At 45.2% G+C, this 25,315-nt stretch overlaps 1 protein-coding gene and 1 non-coding gene across 5 annotated transcripts; both read left to right on the forward strand.

Annotated features, from left to right (window-relative positions):
• The first annotated feature begins 1,262 nt into the window (after positions 1-1,262).
• On the forward strand, positions 1,263-24,179 carry slc29a3 (solute carrier family 29 member 3). 4 transcript variants are annotated; one of them, XM_067972413.1, is made up of 6 exons: positions 1,263-1,298; positions 14,575-14,923; positions 16,564-16,646; positions 19,175-19,401; positions 19,929-20,091; positions 22,318-24,179. In XM_067972413.1, exons 2-6 carry the CDS (start codon positions 14,648-14,650, stop codon positions 23,003-23,005), a joined length of 1,437 nt encoding a protein of 478 aa, XP_067828514.1. In that variant the 5' UTR covers positions 1,263-1,298; positions 14,575-14,647; the 3' UTR covers positions 23,006-24,179. The 4 variants fall into 4 exon arrangements, with proteins under 4 accessions (XP_067828514.1, XP_067828516.1, XP_067828513.1 ...); XM_067972415.1 differs by lacking the exon at positions 1,263-1,298 and adding an exon at positions 1,313-1,398; XM_067972412.1 differs by lacking the exon at positions 1,263-1,298 and adding an exon at positions 9,143-9,300.
• trnaa-cgc (transfer RNA alanine (anticodon CGC)) lies at positions 17,619-17,690 on the forward strand. The gene has a single exon. It is a non-coding gene; the product is annotated as a tRNA-Ala (tRNA).
• Positions 24,180-25,315: the final 1,136 nt, after the last annotated feature.

The raw sequence follows: 25,315 nt of genomic DNA on the forward strand, positions 1-25,315 counted from the left end.
AGAGTAAGATTGTGAGAAACATTTATTTTATTTGGATGGTCTATGGGTTAACATCAGATCCATGAATTAAGGCCAGAGTCGGCCTACAAGATGGATAAATTGTGCTGAAATGATTTAGAAGTGCCAGTTTGGTTTAGTAACACTCTCAATCAGAAGATTTCAAGCCACAATCCAAGACATGAGCACATAAACCAGGCTGACACTCCCGTGTAGTACTGAGGTCTAAAGCATTGCCCTTTCGGTGAGACATGAAACCCAGGTCCTGTCTGGCAGTTCAGATAATCCCAGGACACTATTTGAAGAAGAGCAGGGAATTCTTCCAGAGGCCTGGCCAACATTCCTCCCTCAACCAGCACAACCAAAGAACTGATTAGCTGGTCGTTCATGGCAGTGTGCAAAATGGCTGCCGTGCTCGCCGACATAACAGCAGTCACCGCACTTCAAAGTAATTAATTATCAGTGAATCACTTCCAGACATTTTTGTGAGATGTGATAAGGTGCTTGATAAATTCCCTTCTCCTCCCGAACTCCAAAACTGGGCAAAATAAAACATACCACGTGTGGACAGTGTCCAGCTCGATGAGGCAAAGAGCTTCACTGAAAGTGAGGACTAAAAATTAAAGGAAGCTAACCCGGTGAGGAGGGTAAAGGGCAGGAGGAAGTTTACTGGGAATTATGGGAAGGTCAGGGAGAATCTGAAAAGGGAGACACAAATAAAACGTAACTAATGCTCTCCCTCTTCACCCCTCATCCCCTCCTCCCCTTTCCCCCTCCCCTACCCCCTCCCCTTTCATTCCTCTTCTCCCTCCACATCCTCATTCCTCTTCTCCTCCCCTTCCTCTCGCCCCCTCCTCCCCTTCCTCACCCCCTCCTCCTCCCCTTCCTCTCGCCCCCTCCTCCTCCCCTTCCTCTCGCCCCCCCCTCCTCCCCTTCCTCCTCCCCTTCCTCTCGCCCCTTCCTCTCGCCCTCCTCCTCCCCTTCCTCTCGCCCCCCTCCTCCCCTTCCTCTCGGCTCCTCCCCTTCCTCTCGCCCCCCTCCTCCCCTTCCTCTCGGCCCCCCCCCCTCCCCTTCCTCTCGGCTCCTCCCCTTCCTCTCGGCCCCCCCTCCTCCCCTTCCTCTCGCCCCCCCCCCTCCTCCCCTTCCTCTCGCCCCCCTCTTCCCCCTCTCCACTCCTGTCCCCTGAAGTCATTGACCCACAGGGACCTGTCAAGCTGCTCTCCCCCTGTGTGTGTGAGCAAGGGACAGCAAGGTGTGTACAGAAAACCAGAGCTGGAAGAGGCCCAAGTGTGAGAAAAGAAGTAAGTTTGGAGAAGACTTCAGCGATAAGATGGAGTGACGGCATGGAGAGATTTGAAGAGGAAATTGAGGATTTTGAAATCTCTGCAGGACGGGGAGCTTGTGAGTTTGACGGGATAGAATTCTGCATGGATTTTACACAAGCTTCACAACCTGATATTTCTGCTTTACACTCCACCTATGCAAAGCACCTACACGGTTTTGAAAACTTGTGCGTAAATATCTCTTTGTTTGGTCTGTTTGAATATTTCCCCTACGCACGTAAATGCCCTTTTAAAATTTAAACAGGCTTTGTCCACAAATCGGCAATTTTGCAGTTACAGAGTACAGACAGTGGAGGGCGGTCACAGGTCACACTAATGCTGACATAAGATTCTTGTTGTGATGATGATCAGATTGTGGCCCAGAGTTTGTTTGTTGTGGGCCATCTGCCGTTAGTTAGATTTGCTCTTGCACGTTTAGGTTTTTTAAATTTTTGCGTGGCAAGTTGCTGAAAGCGCGAGCTGAAAACGTCGCAGGGAGGGAAACCGGGCATCTGGGACCTGTGTGAACAGGGCAAGCAACTGGATATCTCCTTAAACAATCAGATTGAAGGATTGGGAAATTAACAGCGCGAGGACTGAGAATGAAGTGAAAATTAGAGTGGGTGAATTCAATGTCAAATCAGCTACAGAAAGAGAAATAAAGAGAGGGAAAGAAAGATTGGATTAAGAGAGGGAGGAAAAAGAGACAGAAAGGAAAAATAAGAAAATTTTAATTTAAAATTTGACATAATCTCCAACAACGATTAAAAGCTGAAGGGATGAGATTTCACACTGTAATCGTTAATTTTCAGTGCCAGGGAGGTTGACTGGCAGTAATTAATATTTATCACTCATTAAAAGGGTACTTAGACGGAAAGGTCAAGCCCGAACTCTCTGTGGCGAGTTTAGTTCGCATCTACCGTGCAAATACAGCGACTTGACGCCGCTCGATGCATTTCACCGGTGAGGCAGACAGCGAGATGCCGTTTTCACGAAGCATCTCGGACAACAACCTTTGGATTGTCACGTTTCCCCCCCCGTATCTGCCCCTTGCCTGAAGTTGCTGTATTATTTACTCATAAATAACGGTGTCATTAGCCTCACTGTTATCTTGACAGCAAATTATGTCCCAATCTGTTTTAGTGATGTTGGTTGAGGGATAAATATTGGCCACTACACTCGGGAGAACTCCCCTGCTCTTCTTCAAATAGTGCCGTGGGATCTTTTACGTCCACCTGAGAGGGCAGACGGGGTCTCGGTTCAACATCTCATCCGAAAGACGGCACCTCCAGCTCCCTCAGTACTGGCACTGGGAGTCTCAGCCAGTGCTCAAATCTCTACAGTGGGACTTGAACCCACAACTGTCTGGCTTAGAGGTGAGAACGCTACCCACTGAACCACAGCTGACACCATTGCCTTTCATTGTTAAGAGCAAGGCATCACCTCGACCCTAGGTTTATAAGAAAAATGTACTACTAAAGTTCAAACTGCGTCTCGTGGCAAAGATCTTGCAGTGTTTGTGCATGGAAGTGTTCTGGATGAGTGGTCACTGAACGTTGTTGAGTTTCTGTCAGGGTTTGAGTTTCTGTCTGCGGAGAAGTTTCTGCTTTTGCCGTTTCCTGTGGTGGTTTTATTGTGTTGCCTCCGACTGTCACGAGAATTTGTTCCAGATTTTGTCTCTCGCTGCAGGAATCTTTGAGAATGTCACCAACATTATGCGACAAACAAGGGATTGAAAACTCTTTCCAGCCCACACATAAAATAGAAACTTTAGATTTCTTGCATATTTGCGTTAGTTTTATTTATTGCGAGGCCGCTAATTGTAATTTAATTGAATGTTTGTATGTTTCTATGGTGATGAGGAAGAGACAGTCCATTGAGTTTCACAGTTGGCTTGAGAACACAGGTGATTGCTAATTGTGGTGCTTGTAAACGGGGTTCCTGTATGGTCTGTAATCAAGCTCACTGTGAGAAACAAAGACTTGCATTTATATAGCGCCTTTCATGACCTCAGGACGTCCCACAGCGCTTTACAGTCAATTAAATACTTTTGAAAGCATAGTCACTGTTGTAATGTAGGAAACATGGCAGCTAACTTGGACACAGCAAGATCCCACAAACAGCAATGTGACAAAAGACCAGATAATCTGTTTTTTTTAAAAAAAAGAGATGTTTGAGGGATAAATATTGGCCAGGACACCGGGGAGAATTCTCCTGCTCTACTTCAGAATAGTGGCCATGGGATCTTTTAAGTCCACCTGAGAGGGCAGACAGGGCCTCGGTTTAATGTCTCATCTGAAAGACGGCACCTCCGACAGTGCGGCACTCCCTCAGTATTGCACTGAAATGTCAGCCTTGATTTTGTGCTCAAGTTAGAGCCCACAACCTTCTGACTCAGAGGCAGGGGTGCTACCCATTGAGCGATGGAGTGTCTTGCTCATGTAGTGAGAGCCAACCCCGTGATGTAGGACTGGTGTCACATGTATGCCAGTGCAAGTAAGGACAGCAGGTTCCCTTTCCTGAGGCACGTTAGTGAATCTAACTCGATTCTGTTTGGTATCTGGATATTGCTGATGTTGGTTTATTGACCCATATGCTAGCCAGTACAGATTCAGTTTGGGGTTTTAACGATCAGAGCAATTCCCACAATGTCCCGGGAAGATTTCCTCTTGACGCTATGAGTTAGCAACATTATAAACATCGTGGGAAAATTTTTTGCATTGACTATTTCCAGTGGAATTCTCAATTAAAAGGTTTACAATTTTTCTAGCGAGCAGAGGAAATCCCTTATTTACAACTCCACCCCCCCCCCAATCCTTGAATTCTACTGACTTTATTTGCCTGCCTTGATACATTTATCAAAGAGATTATATACCCTTAAAAAGTAAAATGCTGAGAATGATGACTCATTTGCTAAGGCTCGATTCTGTTTGGTATCTGGATATTGCTGATGTTGGTTTATTGACTGACCCATATGCTAGCCAGTACAGATTCAGGTACTGACTCAAGGTTTTAAAGAAAAAGACAAGGATTGTCTTGTCCTAGCTGGTCCTGTAAGTATCATTGAAGATTTATTGAGTGTTGTTGTGCTACGAAAGTCTTGGAAGATTTGCTCCATCCGAGACGAGAGGTAATGTCTCTCACTGAACGATTTTGAACTACACAACAGGAGGCATCAAGTGTACAAACAAGACGACTTTCCCGGCAGTTCAATATTTAACAAGCCCTCGCTGTTATTAAGTTACAGGTGGGAAAATTTGCTGTCACCACCGAGCTCATCATTATCGTGTATACTCGCTTATAAGGTGATCACTGTCTTTTCTCAAATCGGAGAATGTCTGTATTACATAATGTTAAATGGGAGGTGGCTCGTGTGGAGCATAAAAGCCAGCATAGACCAGTTGGGCCGAATGGCCTGTTTCTGTGCTGTACATTCTATGTAATTTAGATGTGAATAATGTGAATTTAAATTGACTTCAGTTAGCTGTGGCTGAAATATTAAGTGTTCTTTTATCTTGGTATCAGGGGGGGAAAAGCTTTCTGGAGATACCGATTAGCTTCATGGGGAGAGGGCTAGTTTCTGTTAGTGTTGCTGCTTGATCAGAAAACACAAAGGTTACGTTTGTTTGGCTGGTTCCTCTTGACCTTAAGAATGGGTTCTCTCGAGCAAATGAGTCAACAGAGCGCCAAGAGACTGCCGTTCACAGCTTCTCTCTGTAAGTGGTAGACATGATGAACAACCTGATCGCCTAACGACTGAGAAGAAATCTTCTTACCTTGAGTTGTCTGTGCTTGGTCTTCAAAGAAAGGAAGAATTCTCATTTATATTGTGCTTTTCACAACCTCAGTACGTCCCAAAGCACTTTACAGCCAATGAAGTACTTTTTGAAGTGTAGTCACTGTTGTGATGTAGGAAACGCAGCAGCCAATTCGCGCACAGCAAGATCCCACACACAGCAACGTCATGATGACCAGAAAATCTGTTTTAGTGATGTTGGTTGAGTGCACGCTCCTGCTTTTCTTCGAAATAGTGCCATGGGTTCTTTTACGTCCACCTGAGAGTCAGGATACGGGCAGCAGAGTTTTGGATGAGCTCAAGTTTACGGAGGGTGCAAGGTGGGAGAGAAACATTACCCACAACCACGGAACAACGTGACAGGACAACAAATCGATGCCATGAAATGCTCCCGTCGTTTTTTTCTTCCTGTCGTTCTGACTTTCTCAACGGTTGCAAGCATGACTTGCCAGTCACAACACAAAAAAAAAATGACACAAAAGCAAAATACTGCTGGAAATCTGAAATAAAAACAGAAAATGCTGGAAAATACTCAGCAGGTCAGGCAGCGTCTGTGGAGAGAGAGAAACAGAGTTAATGTTTCATCAGAACTGAAAGGTGTTAAGAGATGAACATCTTTCAAGCAAGAATAGGGCCAGGGAGAAGGACTAAAGTGATTGGGCGGAGGGCAGGAGTGATTATCTGACAACATTAATGATGATACAACAACTTGTATTTATATAGCACCTTTAACGTAGTAAAATGTCCCAAGGCGCTCCACAGGAGCCTTATCAAACACCGAGCTACATTGAGATGTTAGAACAGATGACCAAAAGCTTGGTCAAAGAAAGGTAAGTTTTAAGGAGCGTCTTGAAGGAGGAGAGAGGTAGAGAGGTTTAGGCTGGGAATTCTAGAGCTTAGGGCCCAGACAGCTGAAGGCACGGCCGCCAATGGTGGCCAAATATAGTGCTACTGCTGTGGCTAACTGGGCAAAGACCAAACTTGGGAACTTCCTGGCTCTCCAACACACTCTGCAGTGCATGAACCCCTTGATTACAAGAGCTTTGTTGTTTTTCCCTCTCACTTGAGAAATGCAAAAAGAGTTACAGAGACAGTACAGGGCACCTGTAGATTGGAGCATCGATGGGTGATGCCCTGAAGGGTCGAGCTCAGTTCCTCATTTTACTGAATTCTGGATGACAGCCACACTGCTGAACAGAAGCCAGGCATTTCCATATCGGAGCATTAGAACAGGAGCAGGCCATTCAGCCGCCCGAGCCTGTTAGAATCATAGAAAGGTTACAGCATGGAAGGAGGCCATTCAGCCCATCAAGTCTGCGCTGGCTCTATGCAAGAGCAATGCAGCTAGTCCCACTCCCCCGCCTTTTCCCCGTAGCCCTGCAGTTTTTTTTTTCTTTCAAGGACTTACCCAGTTCCCTTTTGAAGGCCATGATTGAATCTGCCTCCACCACCCCCTCTGGCAGTGCATTCCAGATCCTAACTTCTCACTGTGTAAAAAGGTTTTTCCTCATATCACCTTAAATCTGTGTCCTCTGGTTCTTCACCCTACCGCCAATGGGAACAGTTTCTCTCTATCTACTCTGTCTAAACCTTCATGATTTTAAATACCTCTATCAAATCTCCTCTCAACCTTCTCCGTTCCAAGGAGAATAACCCCAGCTTCTCCAGTCTATCCACATAATTGAAGTCCCTCATCCCTGGAATCATTCCAGTAAATCTCTTCTGTACCCTCTCTAAGGCCTTCACATCTTTCCTAAAGTGCGGTGCCCAGAACTGGACACAATACTCCAGTTGTGGCCGAACCAGTGTTTTATAAAGGTTCAACATAACTTCCTTGCCTCTATTTATAAAGCCCAGTCCTGTCCTGCCACCTTCAACGATTTGTATACATATACCCCCAGATCTCTCTGTTCCTGTACCCCTTTTAGAATTGTGCCCTCTAGTTTATATTGCCTCTCCTCGTTCTTCCTACCGAAATATATCACCTCACATTTTTCTGCATTAAATTTCATCTGCCATGTGTCCGCCCATGCCACCAGCCTGTCTATATCCTCTTGAAGTCTATCACTATCCGCCTCACTGTTCACTACACTTCCAAGTTTTGTGTCATCTGCATATTTGGAAATTGTGCCCTGTACACCCAAGTCCAAGTCATTAATATATATCAAGAAAAGCAGTAGTCCCAGCACCAACCCCTGGGGGACACCACTGTACACCTCCCTCCAGTCCGAAAAACAACCGTTCACCACTACCCTCTGTTTCCTGTTACTTAGCCAATTCTGTATCCATGCTGCTACTGCCCCCTTTTATTCCAAGGGCTTCAATCTTGATGACAAGCCTATTATATATACGGCACTTTATCAAACGCCTTTTGAAAGTCCATATACACCACATCAACTACATTGCCCTCATCGACCCTCTCTGTTACCTCATCAAAAAACTTTATCAAGTTAGTTAAACACGATTTGTCTTTAACAAATCCGTGCTGGCTTTCCCTAATCAATCCACACTTGTCCAAGCGACTGCTAATTCTGTCCCAGATTATCGTTTCAAAAAGTTTCCCCACCACCGAGGTTAAGCTGACTGGCCTGTAGTTGCCGGGTTTATCCTTACGCCCTTTTTTGAACAAGGGTGTAACATTTGCAATTCTCCAGTCCTCTGGCACCACCCCCATATCTAAGAATGTTTGGAAAATTTTGGCCAGCACCTCCACAATTTCCATCCTTACTTCCCTCAGCAACCTCGGATCCATCCCATCCGGACCGGGTGATTTATCTACTTTAAGTACAACTAGCTTTTCCAGTACCTCCTCTTTATCAATTTTTAGCCCATTTTGCCATTCAATTAGATCATAGCTGATCTGTACCTCAACTCCATTTACCCGCCTTTGCTTCATATCCCTCGATACCCTTACCTAAGAAAAATCTATTGATCTCAGTCTTGAAAGCTCCAATCCCCAGCCTTTTGGGGAGCGAGAGTTCCAGATTTCTACTCCCCTTTGCATGGAAAAAGTGCTTCCTGATTTCACTCCCGAATGAACGGCCCGGCTCTAATTTTAAGACTACGTCCCCTTGTTCTTGATTCCCCCACCAGACGGAATGGATCCTAAATGTGTGGATGGAGGATGAGAAAGTGGGACGGTGATTTTGTCCCGAGCTGCCCTCGTGCACCTTGTGGTGCTGTCAAAAGATCACACTGATTCCAGCCTGGGCACGGACCACACTCTGGCTCCAGAAGTTGTTCGGCCCTCGGAAACCAGGAAAAGGACCGAATGGGAATGGGAAGTTGGCTGGAGCTTGTGTCTGGAATCACCACTTTTTAAAATCAAGCTCAAAGCTGGACCGGGGAAGCAAAGTGGTGGGATGGGGAGGTGAAGCTGTGGCTTGTGTTCTGATGTTCAGCTTGATTAAAAGTTTATTGGAACTATTGATGACTGATGTCTCCACAACATATGACACGGAAGTAAATGGAAATAAAAAACAGACTTACATATATTTTCAAGAATTAACTTACATTCGTATCGTGCCTTTTACGACCTCAGGACATCCGAAAGCGCGTTACAGCCAATGAAGTCCTTTTTGAACCGTAGTCGCTGTTGTAATGTCGGGAAAGGTGCCAGTCAATTTGCGCACAGCAAGATCCCACAAACAGCAATGTGATAAATGGCCAGATGATCTATTTTAGTGATGTTTGTTGAGGAATAAATATTGGCCAGGACACGGGAAAAACTCCCCTAGCTCTTCTTCCAATAGTGCCATGGGATGTCCTGAGGTTGTGAAAGGCGCTATATAAATGCAATTAATTAATGTATTTATTTATTCACCTTTCTTTTAAATAAACAAATGGCCTGTTTCTGTGCTTTAAATTCTATGCATGTAATTCTATGTGATATAAATAATGTACAATTATAGCGATACAATCCCAGAACTCGTGGTAGAGTTTTGACTGTGGGGAACGCCAAGTTTGAAACGCTGTGCTGGGGGGGTCCCTCCGCGTTGACGTGAGAGGCGCGGCTCGATGGGCCGAACGGGGCGGGGACTGGCGACTGGGGAACTGAGCCCGCACCGAGCGGAGCCGCCGGGACAGACCAATATCCGGCTTCCCGGGACCGAGTCCCGATCCTGACCCAGTTATGATTCACTCGCTGGGCAGCGGTCTGCAGCCGGGGCCCTGAATCTGCAGCGGGTGAGTCCTGGGGCTCGGGTTATTTTATTGTTCTTTCTCCCCTCTGTGTTTTCCAGCGTTGCTCCAGCTTTCGACTGCTCCATCTCCTGGCCACTCATTCCTGGCCACTGCTGTCTGTGGGAACCGGGTGACATCCTCTTCAGATGAGGAACAAGTTACACAAAGTGTTGTAAGTGGCACTGGGGTGCGGGCAGAGGCGCCTGGCACTGGGGTGCGGGCGGAGGCGCCTGGCACTGGGGTGCGGGCGGAGGCGCCTGGCACTGGGGTGCGGGCGGAGGCGCCTGGCACTGGGGTGCGGGCGGAGGCGCCTGGCACTGGGGTGCGGGCGGAGGCGCCTGGCACTGGGGTGCGGGCGGAGGCGCCTGGCACTGGGGTGCGGGCGGAGGCGCCTGGCACTGGGGTGCGGGCGGTGGCGCCTGGCACTGGGGTGCGGGCGGAGCCGCCTGGCACTGGGGTGCGGGCGGAGGCGCCTGGCACTGGGGTGCGGGCGGAGGCGCCTGGCACTGGGGTGCGGGCGGAGGCGCCTGGCACTGGGGTGCGGGCGGAGCCGCCTGGCACTGGGGTGCGGGCGGAGCCGCCTGGCACTGGGGTGCGGGCGGAGCCGCCTGGCACTGGGGTGCGGGCGGAGCCGCCTGGCAGTGGGCTACATGCAGAGATGTTACTACAGTGTATCACTGGGATGTAACTGTTACTTGGATAAATTCAGCTTGTTACTGTATCACTAGGACACAATGCCCCTGTCAGTGAGTTTGTGATCGAGCCATTGTTTGCAGCCCCACTCAGACATGTAGTGTTGTGTCCTTGTTCACCGAGGTCCTGATTATATATTTTCTCTCACATCTTGCCTCTCCAGTTTCCAAAGCTTCCTTGCTTTCTGATAAATTTCTGCGAGTACAGTTTGCAGAGTGTGACTTATGTTTTCCTTGGGAGCAATAAATCAGAATAATGAGGCTTCTGCCCAGTGCTTTGTCAAAATGCAGTCTGAGCAGGTTTGTGTATATTTTGAGTTTGCCTTCCCGTCTGTCGAAGGAAACGATGTGTGTTGGCAGCTGTTGGACACTGTGACTTTAATGCTGCATTTCAAAAGGGATGTGATTCATTTTAGCCGCTGTGTGGCTGTTGAGGTCAGATATTTACTAGTCTTGGGAATTTGCAAGGAACGCTCCTCTTTTTGTAAAGTGGATTTGAAAACCTACTGAAGTTGACTAATTATAGTTTAATAGCTGTAATTGGAAGAAGTAGACAGAAGAAATTGTTCTGCCGCCTTCAAACCTTCGGTATGTGCTGGGATTATAAATTGTTATTTGTGTTTTAAAAGGTGCAGTTTACAGTGCAAGTTTAGTATCAGTGAAGGGCAGTTTGTGCTTTACACCAATTCTAAGTGTGTTTAGTGTAAATTGGGGGTTACACCCCACATTGATTCTGGGGTGATGTCGAATCAGACTGGCTCCTTCAGGAAGTCTTGCCCTTCTATCCGGTCCCTGACTCCAGATTAATTTACACTATAATTGTAGAGTCAGTTTGAAGTGAAACTGCTTTGCACCAACACTACAATTTTTTTTTTTATTCGTTCACGGGATGTGGGCGTCGCTGGCAAGGCCGGCATTTATTGCCCATCCCTAATTGCCCTTGACAAGGTGGTGGTGAGCTGCCTTCTTGAACCGCTGCAGTCCGTGTGGTGACGGTTCTCCCACAGTGCTGTTAGGAAGGGAGTTCCAGGATTTTGGCCCAGCGACAATGAAGTAGTACAAGTGCACTAGTTACAATTGTTGCCTGTTAACTTATGGAAGGTGACAAAAGGTTTCAATTTTGCTAATTCAGTTGTTGTCTGACCTTATTCTGTTGTTCTACTCGAGCGTTCCTTTCCTTTTAAGTGCAAGTTGTCAGTGAGGAAACCTTCAGCTACCCCACCCCTGCAATCTGGAATTCTCTCCCTAAACTGCTCAGCTTTGTCACCTCTCCCCCTACCTTGTTAAACTTTCCTGAAAGCCTGCCTTGAGTTACCTCCGTAACGTGTCTCCCACTTCCTGCTTGGCCTTCTCCAATCTCCTGTGAAATTTGTTGGAACATTTGGTATGTGAAAGTTGGTGTAAAAGTGTGAGCTGTTTCTCGTTAGATTTATCTTGGCAGGGCAGATGTTTTGCTTTAATCTTGTTACTTGAGTGTGACTGTTCCACTGGGTTGTGCCTTTTAAAAGTGGCGTGAAAGTGCTTCTTGTGGTAGTGTCAACATTAAAGGAAGAGCTTGCCTATTTTTAGCACCTTTCACTACCTCGGGATGTCCCAAGTCACTTGACATCCAATAAAGTACTTTTCAGTAATGTTGGTTGAGCGATAAATATTGGGCAGGACATCAGGAGAATTCCCCTGCTTTTCTTCCAATCGTGTCATGGGATCTTTCACATCCACCTGAGAGGGCAGGGAGTGTCGGTATAACGTATTATCCAAAAAGACGGCACCTCTGACTGTGTAGCACTCGCTCAGTACTGCATTGAAATGTCAGCCTGGAGTATGTGATTAAATCTCTGGAGTGAAGCTTGAACCCATAACCTCTGACTCAAAGACAAGAGTGCTACCACTGAATCACAGCTGGCACTCAATTAATTATCACAATTTACAGTAACAAACTATTGTGTGCCACTAGTTACAAATCTGCTTGTTTCTTGTATTGCTTTATCTCTCTCCTGTGTCGCCGATGAGCTTTCTAAAGAAAATGATAGCATTGAGCATAGTAACCCTGACTGTTGGATACATGTTCCAACCTGACCATCTATAGCAAAACACTTTTGGAAAGTTACTTGTCATGCTCAGGTGGAGCATAAACACCGGCATGGACCAGTTCGGGTGAATGGCCTGTTTCTGTGCTGTAAATTCTGTGCAATCATCATGGTTCTATTTTACTAATTAGCTGGAGGTCATTTGTGTACTTCAATTGTATTGTGAGGGAGTGAAAGTAATTCTCGTTCAGCAGGGTCTAACATGAACACAGCCCTAAGTCTGGTGTGAATGATTTCATTAGGAAGTGAAAGTATTAACAGAAACTTCCAATTTAGAGACCCACTGCCCAACAGTACCGCACTGGAGCATCATGTCCTGGAACGGGGCGTGAACACGTGACATTTTGACTCCGAAGCAATAGTGCTACCACTGAGCCAAGCTGACATGTCACTCCATGGAGTGAGCATGCACTACTATTTTGAACATGCACTAGAACAGCTGTCATTCATTGAAAGAGACATTAAACTGAGGTCCTGTTCAGGAGGATGGTCTATTATTTTTTATTCGTTCATGGGATGTGGGCGTCGTTGGCGAGGCCGGCATTTATTGCCCATCCCTAATTGCCCTCGAGAAGGTGGTGGTGAGCCGCCTTCTTGAACCGCTGCAGTCCGTGTGGTGAAGGTTCTCCCACGGTGCTGTTAGGAAGGGAGTTCCAGGATTTTGACCGAGCGACGATGAAGGAACAACGATATATTTCCAAGTCGGGATGGTGTGTGACTTGGAGGGGGACGTGCAGGTGGTGCTGCTCCCATGTACCTGCTGCTCTTGTCCTTCTAGGTGGTAGAGGTCGCGGGTTTGGGAGGCGCTGTCGAAGAAGCCTTGGCGAGTTGCTGCAGTGCATCCTGTGGATGGTGCACACTGCAGCCACTGTGCGCCGGTGGTGAAGGGAGTGAATGTTTAGGGTGGTGGATGGGGTGCCAATCAAGCGGGCTGATTTGTCCTGGATGGTGTCGAGCTTCTTGAGTGTTGTTGGAGCTGCACTCATCCAGGCAAGTGGAGAGTGTTCCATCACACTCCTGACTTGTGCCTTGTAGATGGTGGAAAGGCTTTGGGGAGTCAGGAGGTGAGTCACTCGCTGCAGAATACCCAGCCTCTGACCTGCTCTTGTAGCCACAGTATTTATATGGCTGATCCAGTTAAGTTTCTGGTCTATTCTTTTACTTTATAAAAAATTCTGAATTGGGGAGATGGTTTGGTTGGTATTTTGGAAGGAGGTGATCTAAACAACAACAGCTTGTATTTATATAGCGCCTTTAATGTAGTAAAACGTCCCAAGGGGCTTCACAGGAGTGATTATCAAATAAAACTTGATACCGAGCCACATAAGGAGATATTAGGACAGGTGGCCAAAAGCTTGGTTGAACAGGTAGGTTTTAAGGAGTATCTTAAAAGAGGAGAGAGTGAGGCGGAGAGGGTCAGGGAGGGAATTCCAGAGCTTAGGGCCCAGGCAGCTGAAGGCACGGCCGCCAATGATGGGGTGATAGAAATCGGGATGCATAAGAGGCCAGAATTGGAGGAGCACAGAGATCGTGGAGGGCTGGTGAAGGCTGCAGAGATAGGGAGGGACGAGGCCAATGGAGGGATTTGAAAACAAGGATCAGAGTTTTAAAATTGAGGTGTTGCTGGACCGGGAGCCAATGTAGGTCAGCGAGTACAGGGGGTGATGGGTGAACAGGACTTGGTGCGAGTTGGGATACAGGCAGCAGCTGGAAGGGCTAAAGGGCCACCTTCGACCCTAGCGGTTGACGCAGCAGGAAGTGTCAAAAACCTTTGAAGAGACACTGCTCCCCTTTCAGGGAGTCTTTGGGCAGGTTTGGGGCCCTGAACTGCCAGGAGCATCCTCCCTTGAAAGACTGAGCAAGCATTATTGGTCAAAAGGAAAAGATTTTGATGCACCAACTGCACCATTTGCTTATGCAGCTTTCACAATGTGCTTTTTGCAGTGTAATGTTCATGGAAAAGCCTATCATGTCATTCGCATTATCTGTTTGTCCAGCACTGCTCAGTGGTGAAGGCGTTCCTTTAAATCTCAGGCACTAGCTTGGCATTTTTAACAAAACTTATTTTTACCCCAAAAGTGATGAGGGTTTTCTTCTTCCAAAGTTGATTAAAGTACTAAAAGTCTCAGATAATCGCACTTAAATAAAAACTACACGTAATAAACATGGTTTGAAAATTTATCATCTGGTTTGAGGTTGGCCCAGAATAATGGACCAAATTGCAGAATGCATTTCCCAAATGACTAAGCATAAAAAAACATTGTAGGGGGGAAAATAAAATGAAGCTTGATTCATTCAGTCGCCATAAACCACATGCTCCTTCATCATGAGCGAATGGAGTTGTGGAATGTGATCAGTATAAATTATGGAATTCAGTGTTTAGAAGGTTGCGATTAACTTAGACACTCACCAGTAGCCAGTGACCCCGATTGTTGTGCTCATGCTGCCTTCTGTCAAGTTCGCTAACCTGCTCTTATTTTTTTTGCTTCACTTTTCAGCATCGTTGCGTCCGCAAAAAGGGAGATAAATATCGCAGAGCGTTCCGCTGGCATTGTCTCAGCTTTACGGAAGATGGAAACTCAAGACCTTCCAGAGCTGAGCACCAACTCAATGTACGAGGCCCCCAGCTTGCAGGTAGAGGAGGAAGAGCCTCTGATCACTAAGCCGTTGGTTCGAAGCCACTTTCACCAGGCCCCTCCAGACACGTACAATGGCGTGTATGTGATATTCTTCTTCCTTGGCATTGGCTCCCTCTTGCCCTGGAACTTCTTCAACACTGCCAAGCACTATTGGTTGTACAAACTGAACAATGCAAAGGATCGTCCTCACCGACAGGACGACCTGAGTGTGAGTGTCGTGTAAATCGGTATATTGTGTCGTAGTCTACGTAGTAACTTTCTGTTGGATGATCAGGTAGGATAATGTGGAGGTTATAATACTGGACTAACAACCCACCGTTCATCAGTTCAAATCCTGCCATGGCAAGTTATGAAATTGAACCCAATAAATCTGGTGATTTGTCACCTGACATTAGGTGGAATAAAATGATCTCGAAAGCTGCAAGATTGCTGTAAAAACTCAACGGGTGCATTAATTTCAGGGTGGCTGCCACTCCTCCCTAATCTGTCTGCACGTAATTCTAGCCCCACATTATGTGATTGATTCTGAAATTGCCCATTCACTTGCACCACTATCTCAGGGCAACTAGCGTTAACCTATCAATGTGACCTTGCAAATGTTGCCACATCTCCAGAATAAAAACAAACTTGAGCGTAAAGCAAACCCACAAAATTTGACTCAAAACCCCCAAAAAATCCACACTGCTCATATAAAATAAGGATTAACATTCCCAAGCTTCTGTCCAACAAAATTCTCTCCTTCATGTTGCCTAACATCCATGAATACTCCATTTTTGTTTTAGTTCTTTCTCATTTCAACCAGCTCATTCCTACCGGCAGTTAGACAGAATTTACAGCACAGAAACAGGCCATTCGGCCCAACTGGTCTGTGCTGATGTTTTTGCTCCAACCCAGCCTCCTCCCACTCTACTTAATCTCACCCCATCAGCATATCCTTCTATTCCTTTCTCCCTCGTGTTTATCCAGCTTCTCCTTAAATGCATCTATGCTATTCGCCTCAACTACTCCATGTGGTAGTGAGTGCCCCACATTCTCAACACTCTGAGCAAAGAAATTTCTCCTGAATTCCCTATTGGATTTATTAGTGATGATCTTGTATTTATGGCCCCTAGTTTTGGATTCCCCCACAAGTGGAAACATCTTCTCCACATCTACCCAATCAAACCCTTTCGTAATTTTAGAGACCTCTATCAGGTCACCCCTCTTCTCTTTTCTAGTTGTCAGCCATGGCTCATTTGGTAGCCTCTGAGCCTCAGAGACTCTCACCTCTAAGTCAGAAGGTCGTGGGTTCAAGTCCCACTCCAGAGACTTGAGCACAAAATCCAGGCTGGCACTCTAGTGCAGTTCTGAGGGAGTGCTGTATTGTTGGAGGTGCCGTCTTTCAGATGAGACGTTAAACCGAGGTCCCGTCTGCCCCTCGGGTGTACGCAAAAGATCCCACGGCACTATCCCCGGTGTCTTCGCCAATATTTATCCCTCAACCACTTTTTTAAAAAAAACAGATCATCTGGCCATTATCATATTGCTGTTTGCAGGATCTTGCTGTACACAAATTGGCTGTGGCGTTTCCAACGTTACATCAGTGACTGCACTTTAAAAATACTTAATTGGGACATTCTGAGGTTGAGAAAAGCACTATATAAATGCAAGTCTTTCTTTAGAAAAGAACCCCAACTTGATAGTTATAATCTCTCAGTTCTGGTATCATCCTTGTAAATCTTTTTTGCACCTTCTCCAGTGCCTCTATATCCTTTTTGTAATGTGGAAAGCAGCTTAATTTAGTATATTAAGCACTGCAGTAACCTGTTGAGTGAGGATGGCTTACGATTGTTTTGTTTCATTTTCCAGAGTTATTTTGAGAGTTACCTTTCGATTGCATCAACCGTGCCCTCTGTGCTATGCCTCGTGATGAACTACTTCCTGGTGAACAAGTAGGTGTTGGTGATAGGATTTCACTCCTCCTGGTTCCTGTGTATCTAGTTTCGAAATAGCATTTTACAGTAAAAATGATTGGAATTCATCAAGGGCCTTTCCCGAAGGAGAGCATCCAATCTAGAGAAACTGTAAAAGTGGTTAAGTCCAATTGCCCTCGCAATGTGCATACTTGGACAACTTGCTCTCCCAACCCTCACCCACATAGTATCTGAGCATTGGCTGTGAAGAGACTGGTCATGTTCGTAGCTAAACCTTATCCAAAACTCAGGCGACTCGTGAGCTGCACCGTGAGAGAGCAGCTCGTAAAAAGGTTACATTTGCTGGGCCTGCAGCTCTCCTCCATGTTTGTGTAGTTCTCGTGAATAAGCGGAAGACTTTTCTTTGTGTTCGAAGTAGTAATCGGGGATTGTAAACCTATTGGTAATGTCAGCGTAAATTGATTCTGCGGTCCCTCGAGAGCTCTCCATAGTTGCCTTGTATCAGAAGTGTTTTTAAATGCTCTCCTGGGAGAAGCTTATTGTGCCACCTGTCTCTTCCTGCTACTTCAGTAATGGAAAAATATGCATTCTGTGATGCAGCAGAGGGGAAGGAGGTGATCCAGGGGTAGGAGTTTGGTGTCTCTAATGAGGCTGACTGCCCTGGAGATGCGGCTGCAACCTGTGTTTATGTCGGCAGGTGTTCCTGGAGGGCAGGAATCAATGTAGGTCAGCAAGGAAATGGGTGATGAGCAAACAAACTTCGTGATTGACAGCTGGAATGGGTTGCTAGGAAGGGCAGCCGAGGCTGGGACACTCAATTCATTTAAGAATAGGCTGAAAGGCGGTAGTGTTTTTATTCTGCAATGGTCTCAGTACCTGCCTTATGCCTGACCCTTCCAATACTGAGAGATGTTTTCATTCATAAAATGTCTGCAAAAATACATTTCTACACAATTTTAATGGATCGTGTAACAATAGAGAATAAGATTCGGGGATGTAGCTCAGTGGTAGATTGCGTGTTTCGCATGTATGAGGTCCTGGGTTCAATCCCCAGCATCTCCAAAGAATATTTATATACTTGAAAAGGAAACATTTGCAGAACTATGGGGAAAGAGTGGGTGAGTGAGATTAATTGGCTAGCTCTTTTAGAACCACCACAGGCACAATGAGCCAAATTGCCTCCTCCTGCGCTGTATGAATCTATGAAGATAAAATACAATTGGCCAATAAACCTTTTCCATTTCAAGAATTTTTAAGTTCTCCCATTGTCCTGGCCAACGCTTATTCTTCAAGCAAATCCACATTAACTGATGATTCGTCTGAGTGCCGTTTACGGGATCTTGCTGTGCGCAAATTGACTGCCACAATTGATGATAAAACAAATGTGACTACACTTCAAAAAACAATTCATTGGTGGTAGAGGGCTTTAGAACGTCCCGAGGACGAGAAAGGCTCGATATAAACCCAAGATCATTCTTGGATATCTAGAGCTTGGTTCCTATCTTGACAAGAAGAAATTCAGGGTTCTTGAAGAAAATCTGACAGGTGCTCACATCCGAGATTTATAAATTACATCGAGAGATGCATTGTGCTTTAAAAGATCTGAAAAGCGTTGCAGCAACATTAGTTTGACTCATGTAATAATGGAAGGCTGACGTGTGTTACACGGCAATAGTGCATCAAGGGATTCATTTGATCTGACTCTGTCATCTGAGCCCCAAGGTGTTCGATCTTTGCAAATTGTCCTTACTCTTTTACAATGTGTCCATGTCCTGGCCCAGGGATTATATTTTCATTTGTTGGTGGTCATTATACCACCTAACTTGAACTGATTTTTATAGAATCATACAGCACAGAAGGAGGCCGTTCGGCCTATCGTGCCTGTGCCGGCTCTTTGAAAGAGCTATCCAATTAGTCTCATTCCCCATAGCCCTGCAAATTTTTTCCTTTTCAAGTATTTATCCAATTCCCTTTTGAAAGTTACTATTGAATCTACTTCCACTGCCCTTTCAGGCAGGGCATTCCAGTTCATCACAACTCGTTGCATTAAAAAAAACTTCTCCTCATCTCCCCTCTAGTTCTTTTGCCAATCAACTTCAATCTGTGTGCTCTGGTTCCCATGCCTCTTGCCAGTGGAAACATTTTTTCCTTATTTACTCTATCAAAACCTTTTATAATTTTGAACACCTCTCTTAAATCACCTCTTAATCTGCTGTGCTCTAAGGCGAACAATCACAGCTTGTCTCTCCACATAACTGAAGTCCCTCATCCCTCGTACCATTCTAGCAAATCTCCTCTGCACCCTCTCCAAGAGCTTGACATCCTTCCTATAGTGCACTGTCCTGAATTGGACACGTTACTCCAACCGAGGCCTAATCAGTGATTTATAAATGTTTAGCATAACTTCCTTCCGTAACTCTGTTTCACTGAATGTCATGGTTGGGGGAGAGGGAGGGTTAACATCAAAGTTATGGTTAGATTTCCTGCAGTAGTCTCCGTTGGAATGTTTCAGTATTGTCCATAAGCCTTTGTTATTTCCCTTTTAGGATTTCTGCTAAAGTCCGAGTGCTGACTTCCCTGTCTGTCATGCTCATTGTGTTCTGCGTGACCACGGTTCTGGTGAAGGTGGACACCTCTTTGTGGACATATGAGTTCTTTGGTTTGACCTTGGCCTGCGTGGTCATCATCAATGGGGCTTCCAATGTGTTTGTTGGCAGTGTTTTTGGAGAGGTTGGAAGGTTTCCGATGAGGAATGCACAAGCTTTAATTTCAGGTAAGTTACATAGAATGTACTGCACAGAAAACAGGCCATTCGGCCCAATTGCCACATGCCGGTGTTTATGCTCCCCACGAGCCTCCTCCCACCCCTCTTCATCTCACCCTATCAGCATATCCTTCTATTCCTTTCTCCCTCATGTGCTTATCTAGCTTCCCCTTAAATGCATCCACGTTATCCACCTCAACCACTCCACGTAGTAGCGAGTTCCACATTCTCACCGCACTCTGAGTAAAGAAGTTTCTCCTGAATTCCTTATTGGATTTATTAGTGACTTATCTTATATTTATGGCCCCTGGTTTTGGACTCCCCCACAAGCAGAAACATCTTCTGTGTCTGAAAGGACTGTTTGAAACATAATAAATCCAACGTTTGCTGCCAAGTAGTTACTCAACTTGTGGAACAGAGCTGCAGGCTGGTTTTTTTTAACATTTGGAAAAACATAAAAACACACAGTTCTTGACGTTTGATGTCTTGGTGGCCTGAAGGGCCGACATTCACTGATTTTCTTGCTTCTTGTGTAGGACAGGCCATGGGCGGAACGCTCAGTGCTGTGGCTTCAGTGGTGGACCTGGCGGCTGCTGGTTCTATTTCAGACAGTGCACTGGCCTATTTTCTTACCGCTGATGTTTTCCTTGTGATCTGCATTGTCATCTACTTGCTGCTGTCCAGGATCCCGTATTCCAGGTAAGCACGTTTCTTAATCATCTTTAGTCTGGCAGCCGGAATCTCCGTGTCATCTCTTTGACAATCGATTTCAATACGAAATATTAATCCCTGGAATATCGAAGGTTAAGGGGTGATTTGATTGAGGTTTTTAGGATTTTGAAAGGAATTGATAGGGCAGATAAGAAAAAAATGTTTTCCGCTGGTGGGAGAGTCTAGGACAAGGGGACGTAACCTTAAAATCAGAGCCAGGCCATTCAGGAGAGAAGTTAGGAAACACTTCTTCACGCAAAGGGTGGTAGAAGTGTGGGACTCTCTCCCACAAAAAACAGTAGATGCTAGCTCAAATAAAAATTTTAAATCTGAGATCGATAGATTTTTGCTAAGGGCAAGGTATTAGGGAAATGGAGCCAAGACATTAAGATAAAGATCAGCCTTGATCTCACTGAATGGCGGAACAGGCTCGAGGGGCTGAATGGCCTCGTCCTGTTCCTATGTTCCTAAATATATAATTGGTTGTACTTGAATACAAGTACGAAATATTTCAAAATATTACCATTATTGGCTTGGTAACATAGCAAGTTAAGAGCTCAGTCTTGGCACACGTGAATCTGGGATTGAATCCAAACAAGCCCAGTTAGGAGGAAGTCTGTTCTTTTTGATTGCAGAAGCATTCCCAACTGGAATGAGTTTGAGCCAGTGGTAACCCAGCTTCCAGTGTGTGCAACTCCACAACACACGTGGCCAGGAATATATTGGCATTCAGTAGATAAGCTCCCTCCAAGTGATTGGGAAATGTCACATTGGTGAAGTGGAAAAGTATTTCATTCACCTGCACCGACATCCCTCACATTGATTTTGTTCTCTCTCTTCCAGCATAATTAAAACTCAGGAAGTCCCTGTGAATTGCTAATTAATGTTAAGTTACAATCCTATCAACTGTTGCATTGTCAAAAGATGAATGAGGCTAATGGGGAAATAAAACATTCCTAATCTGTTATTTTATTGCTTGTAAATCAATTTGGACACTTCCCTTTCATATTGGTGACTGGATTAATTATAAACGTTACTTGACTAAATTTTTGTCCTTGTCCAGGTGAGGGATAGCAACCGTATGAACTGGAATACTTTCCTACTTCTGAATCAAGTGCGCACACACAAGTCGGGTATGGTGCAGATTAGATGCAGAGTCGAGCTACGTCAACCCTGCAGCAGCTGTAACAATAACCTGCTTTAATGACAACCCCGAGATGGTCACCTTCCCATTTCCCACAAATTAAAGGCGGTTTTATGCTCCAGGCCCACACAGAGTAGAAACGGGTTGGGGCTGTGCAAAATCACTCCCTGAAGAATTTGCCCATCAGACAGGGCGCAGAGTGCAAAGACAGGGTGTAATCCACTATGCCACCCAACCTCCCTGTCTTGCGGTTGTTAACTGGTAGTGTTATGGTATCTGATCAGACTTGAATCTAAATAAAACATTCCAGGGAATATTGTTTTTCATTATTGATACAGAACTATTTTTGGTTAAAGTTGAAATCGTTTGTTTTTTGAGTATTTAAAATCTTCAATAACTGCCGTAAAGAAAGAGAGTTGCATTATCATAGCACTTTATCACATTGCAAAGTGCTTCACGTACAGTGAATTGTATCAAAGTGCAGTGGGTGTAGTTATGTGGGCAAACATGGCAGTCACTTCACTCACAGCAAGATCCCACAAAGGACAATGAGATGAATAACCAGTCAACCTGTGTTTGATGGTGTCGGTCAAGGGAAGGATGTTGGTCAGGGCACTGAGAGAAATCGTCCACACTGCGTCTTAGAATCGTGGCGTGGGATCTTTAATGCCCACTCGAACCGCCGCAACACGACAGCACCTCCGACAGAGCAGTACCCCCGCCCCTCGGTACTACACTGATGTGTCAGCCTAGATTACGTGCTCAAGTCCTGGGTTGAGACTTGAATCCACACATTTCTGACTGGTTCCACTGGCAGCACTCACCCCAATCTGACACCACTTTGGCTGCCATGTTGCCTTTCCGATAACTTTTGTGTGATGTGTGGCATGAAGTATGAGCACTTGCAAAGAGAGAGTTTCCAAATTTGTCTATGTCGCAGTTGGCTATTTACAGTAGTTTTAATATTAAACTGATTAGAATTTATGCACCTGATAGCTGTGTGTCACATCTTAATTTCTGCTGTAAGTTTATTACTTGGAATCTTACACTTTTGTTCTATAAATCCTTAGCTACTACCTGAAGAGTCTTAACGAGAGAATACAACATGCCGGAGGCGAAAATAACGGGTCATTCATCAACGACACCAGCTCTTTAAATGGGTCAGTCGGGCCCGCCAGTGGGGGTGGTTCCCCACCCAGCAACATTGACACCATTCCTCCATTGAAACCCATCCTCATAAAGACCAAAGTCTTGGGGTTCAGTGTGTTTTACACCTTTTTCATTTCCATCATTGTCTTCCCTTCCATCTCCTCCAACATCGAGTCCGTTTCAAAGGATTCAGGTAGCGCGTGGACCAATATGTACTTTGTACCTCTGACCAGCTTCCTCCTGTACAATTTTGCAGACTGGACTGGCCGGCAGATTACTGCTTGGATCCAAATCCCAGGGCCAAAGAGTAACTTACTTCCCATCTTGGTACTTTTGCGGACCTTGTTGTTACCCTTGTTCGTATTCTGTAATTACCAGCCGCGGAACCCTTCACACACTGTTGTCTTCGATCAGGATTTTTATCCTGCTGTTTTCATCTGTGTTCTGGGATTTACCAATGGATACTTGGGAACTCTGCCTATGATTTACGGACCAAAGGTTGTGCCGAAAGAATTATCCGAGCCTGCTGGAGTCGTGATGTCCTTCTTCCTCACCCTTGGTCTAGCTGCCGGCTCTGCTTTCTCTGTTGTTGTCGTTCACCTGATATAGTGAAGAGTATTCAAGTGGCATATCTATTCGTTAAATGTTCAATTAATTCAGAAGCGGGCTGCGCCAGAATTGGACCTGCAGACTACTTGTGGGAAAGTAGTTGCACTACATACTAACAATAGCGTCAAATTTAATCTTCAGTGCGTGAGGAGTGGTTTGAATACTCGAGTTGAGTGATGACTGTGTTGATCTCGTTGTTCAAATGATGTCCAAGTCGAATAATCCCGCATCAGCTTTGCTGTAGGTTTTCTAATATGCCCTAACCACAGGAGGAAGATTGACTTTATGTACTATGTGTCACCATCAGACACCCTTTCATTAAGAAAGGACTTACAGTTTTGTTAAATGAAGTACGCAGAGTAAATCTTCCCCCCCCCCCCACCCTTTCACTTGGGTGTTCCTTCACCCCAACCTCAGCACTTCACTCTGTGCGGCACCAGTGGAACAGTCCTGACTCTGATCAGCCTTTCTTTGAGTGAGATTGCTCAGTTAATGCTAGGTGGAACTGGGAGAAGGGTAGTCAAACTGCATTCATTTCTACCTGTTGTAGCAGTTAAGAGAAGTGACTTCCATCCCAAACGCACGGGCTGGATTTAATTCCGTGTCTAAGGGGGTTCAAGTAGAGCATTCTAAACCCTCGGATCTCCCCAGCCTACACCAGTATTCATTGACAGTGTGGCTATCTGCATTCCTTGGGGTGATTCAAAGAAACAAAAATGTATGCCTCTAGATGTTTAGATTTTTTTTAACATCTGTTTTATAGTTTTTAATCTTGGAGCACACAGGATGTGCTCTTGTACGGTGATCTTCACACTCAAATGCCTTTCACTTTTGAAAGGGGTTCATTTTGTAGTTGGGCAATGTTTGGGTGCTTTTGGGGAGAGAAGTATTAAGCACAGGAGAGTGATATTATCATTTTTTCATTAAAAATGAAGCTGTTACAAATTAAAATTTCTCCATTCTGCACATAGTGGGATGACTCTTGAGTTGAGAGTCTACAAAAGCCAATTAGAAACAGACATGAAAACATTTTGTTAAAATGAGAGTGTGAGTTTTGTTGGTTTACAATGTGCCAAATATAAACACGAACAAGCATTCTTGAAATTTCACATGGAAGATTAGTGGTAGAAAGCTGCCAAATAAAAAAAATACAAATCTATTTTTAACATTTTAACTGAATTTGGAGAGTTATTTCTTCCAGCCTCACCCATGCTGACAGGGCCGCCATTTTGAATGCGAGTGAGTATTATTTCAAGCTAAACCATGATCGTAGGGTGAGGGGCTTGGATTCAGGTTGGTGAATGGTCAGATTTGGAACTGACGAAAAGAAGATTTTCTTCACATGAAGAGTGATCAACATTTAGAATAGATTGATGGGGAAAACCCTCGATCAGTCAAGATTTTATCGGATGGTGTGATCAGACACTGTTGGCTTTCTTTTTGGATGGATGAGATAAGATGGGGGTGAATCCCCTCCCTCGTCTGTTTTCATCTTGTGAGCTGAGAGATCTTTGTCAGTTTACTGCACCCATTTCTTCAACCGTTCACGGAGAATGGGACATGAGTGTTCGGCTAATGTTTGACCGTCTGCGTTTAAGTAAAAGATGAGTTTTTAAATCCGAGTTCAATGGATGTACAATAATTTCCCAACCACGCAAGGTAGAAAAGGTTGCACAAAATGTGAAGCTTTTAAAGATCTGTTAACTTCGCAAATATCCATTTGGAATGCTCTACATGGGAGCCGAAATTCTCCTCTGCTAGCTTGAGTACGGCAGCTTACATGAATACATATCACTTTTAGTTAATTTTTCCCAAAATTTAAGGAGACTCAAAATTTGTTTTGAAATTTCACAATTTTGGGTTGCTAATTGTTCTCCAAGTAAACCTATCTTGTTCCCAACCTTTTTTTTTTAGATCTTGCCCTAATAGAATTTGGCATTTTTCTGAATTTCCCCATGGGCTCTTAAGTCGTTAAGCACTAAACCTGTCCTGTAGATTTTTGGCATTTAAAGGGGCTGATTTCTCTGCCCCGCCTTCACAACAGCTCAACAATTTATGGCTAAAGTTTTTTTGAGAGCCAAGTGAAAATGTTTCAAGGAACAGCCAAGAAGCGGAGACTTGCAGAGCAGAGACCAGGAAACATCTCCTCTGAAGGGAGAAATGGAACTCTGCTCCCCCCCCCCCCCACCCGCTCCTCCAAAAGATGCTCTGCCTGCTCCTCTCTCCGCTGTACAACCGATGAAGGGTAGGAAACGCAAGGTGTTTTTTCCTACATTTTACTTGCACTGAGTTTTGTCCAATTGAGAAAGA

Source organism: Heptranchias perlo, chromosome 36 (genome assembly GCF_035084215.1).
Source record: "Heptranchias perlo isolate sHepPer1 chromosome 36, sHepPer1.hap1, whole genome shotgun sequence".
NCBI lineage: Eukaryota > Metazoa > Chordata > Chondrichthyes > Hexanchiformes > Hexanchidae > Heptranchias > Heptranchias perlo.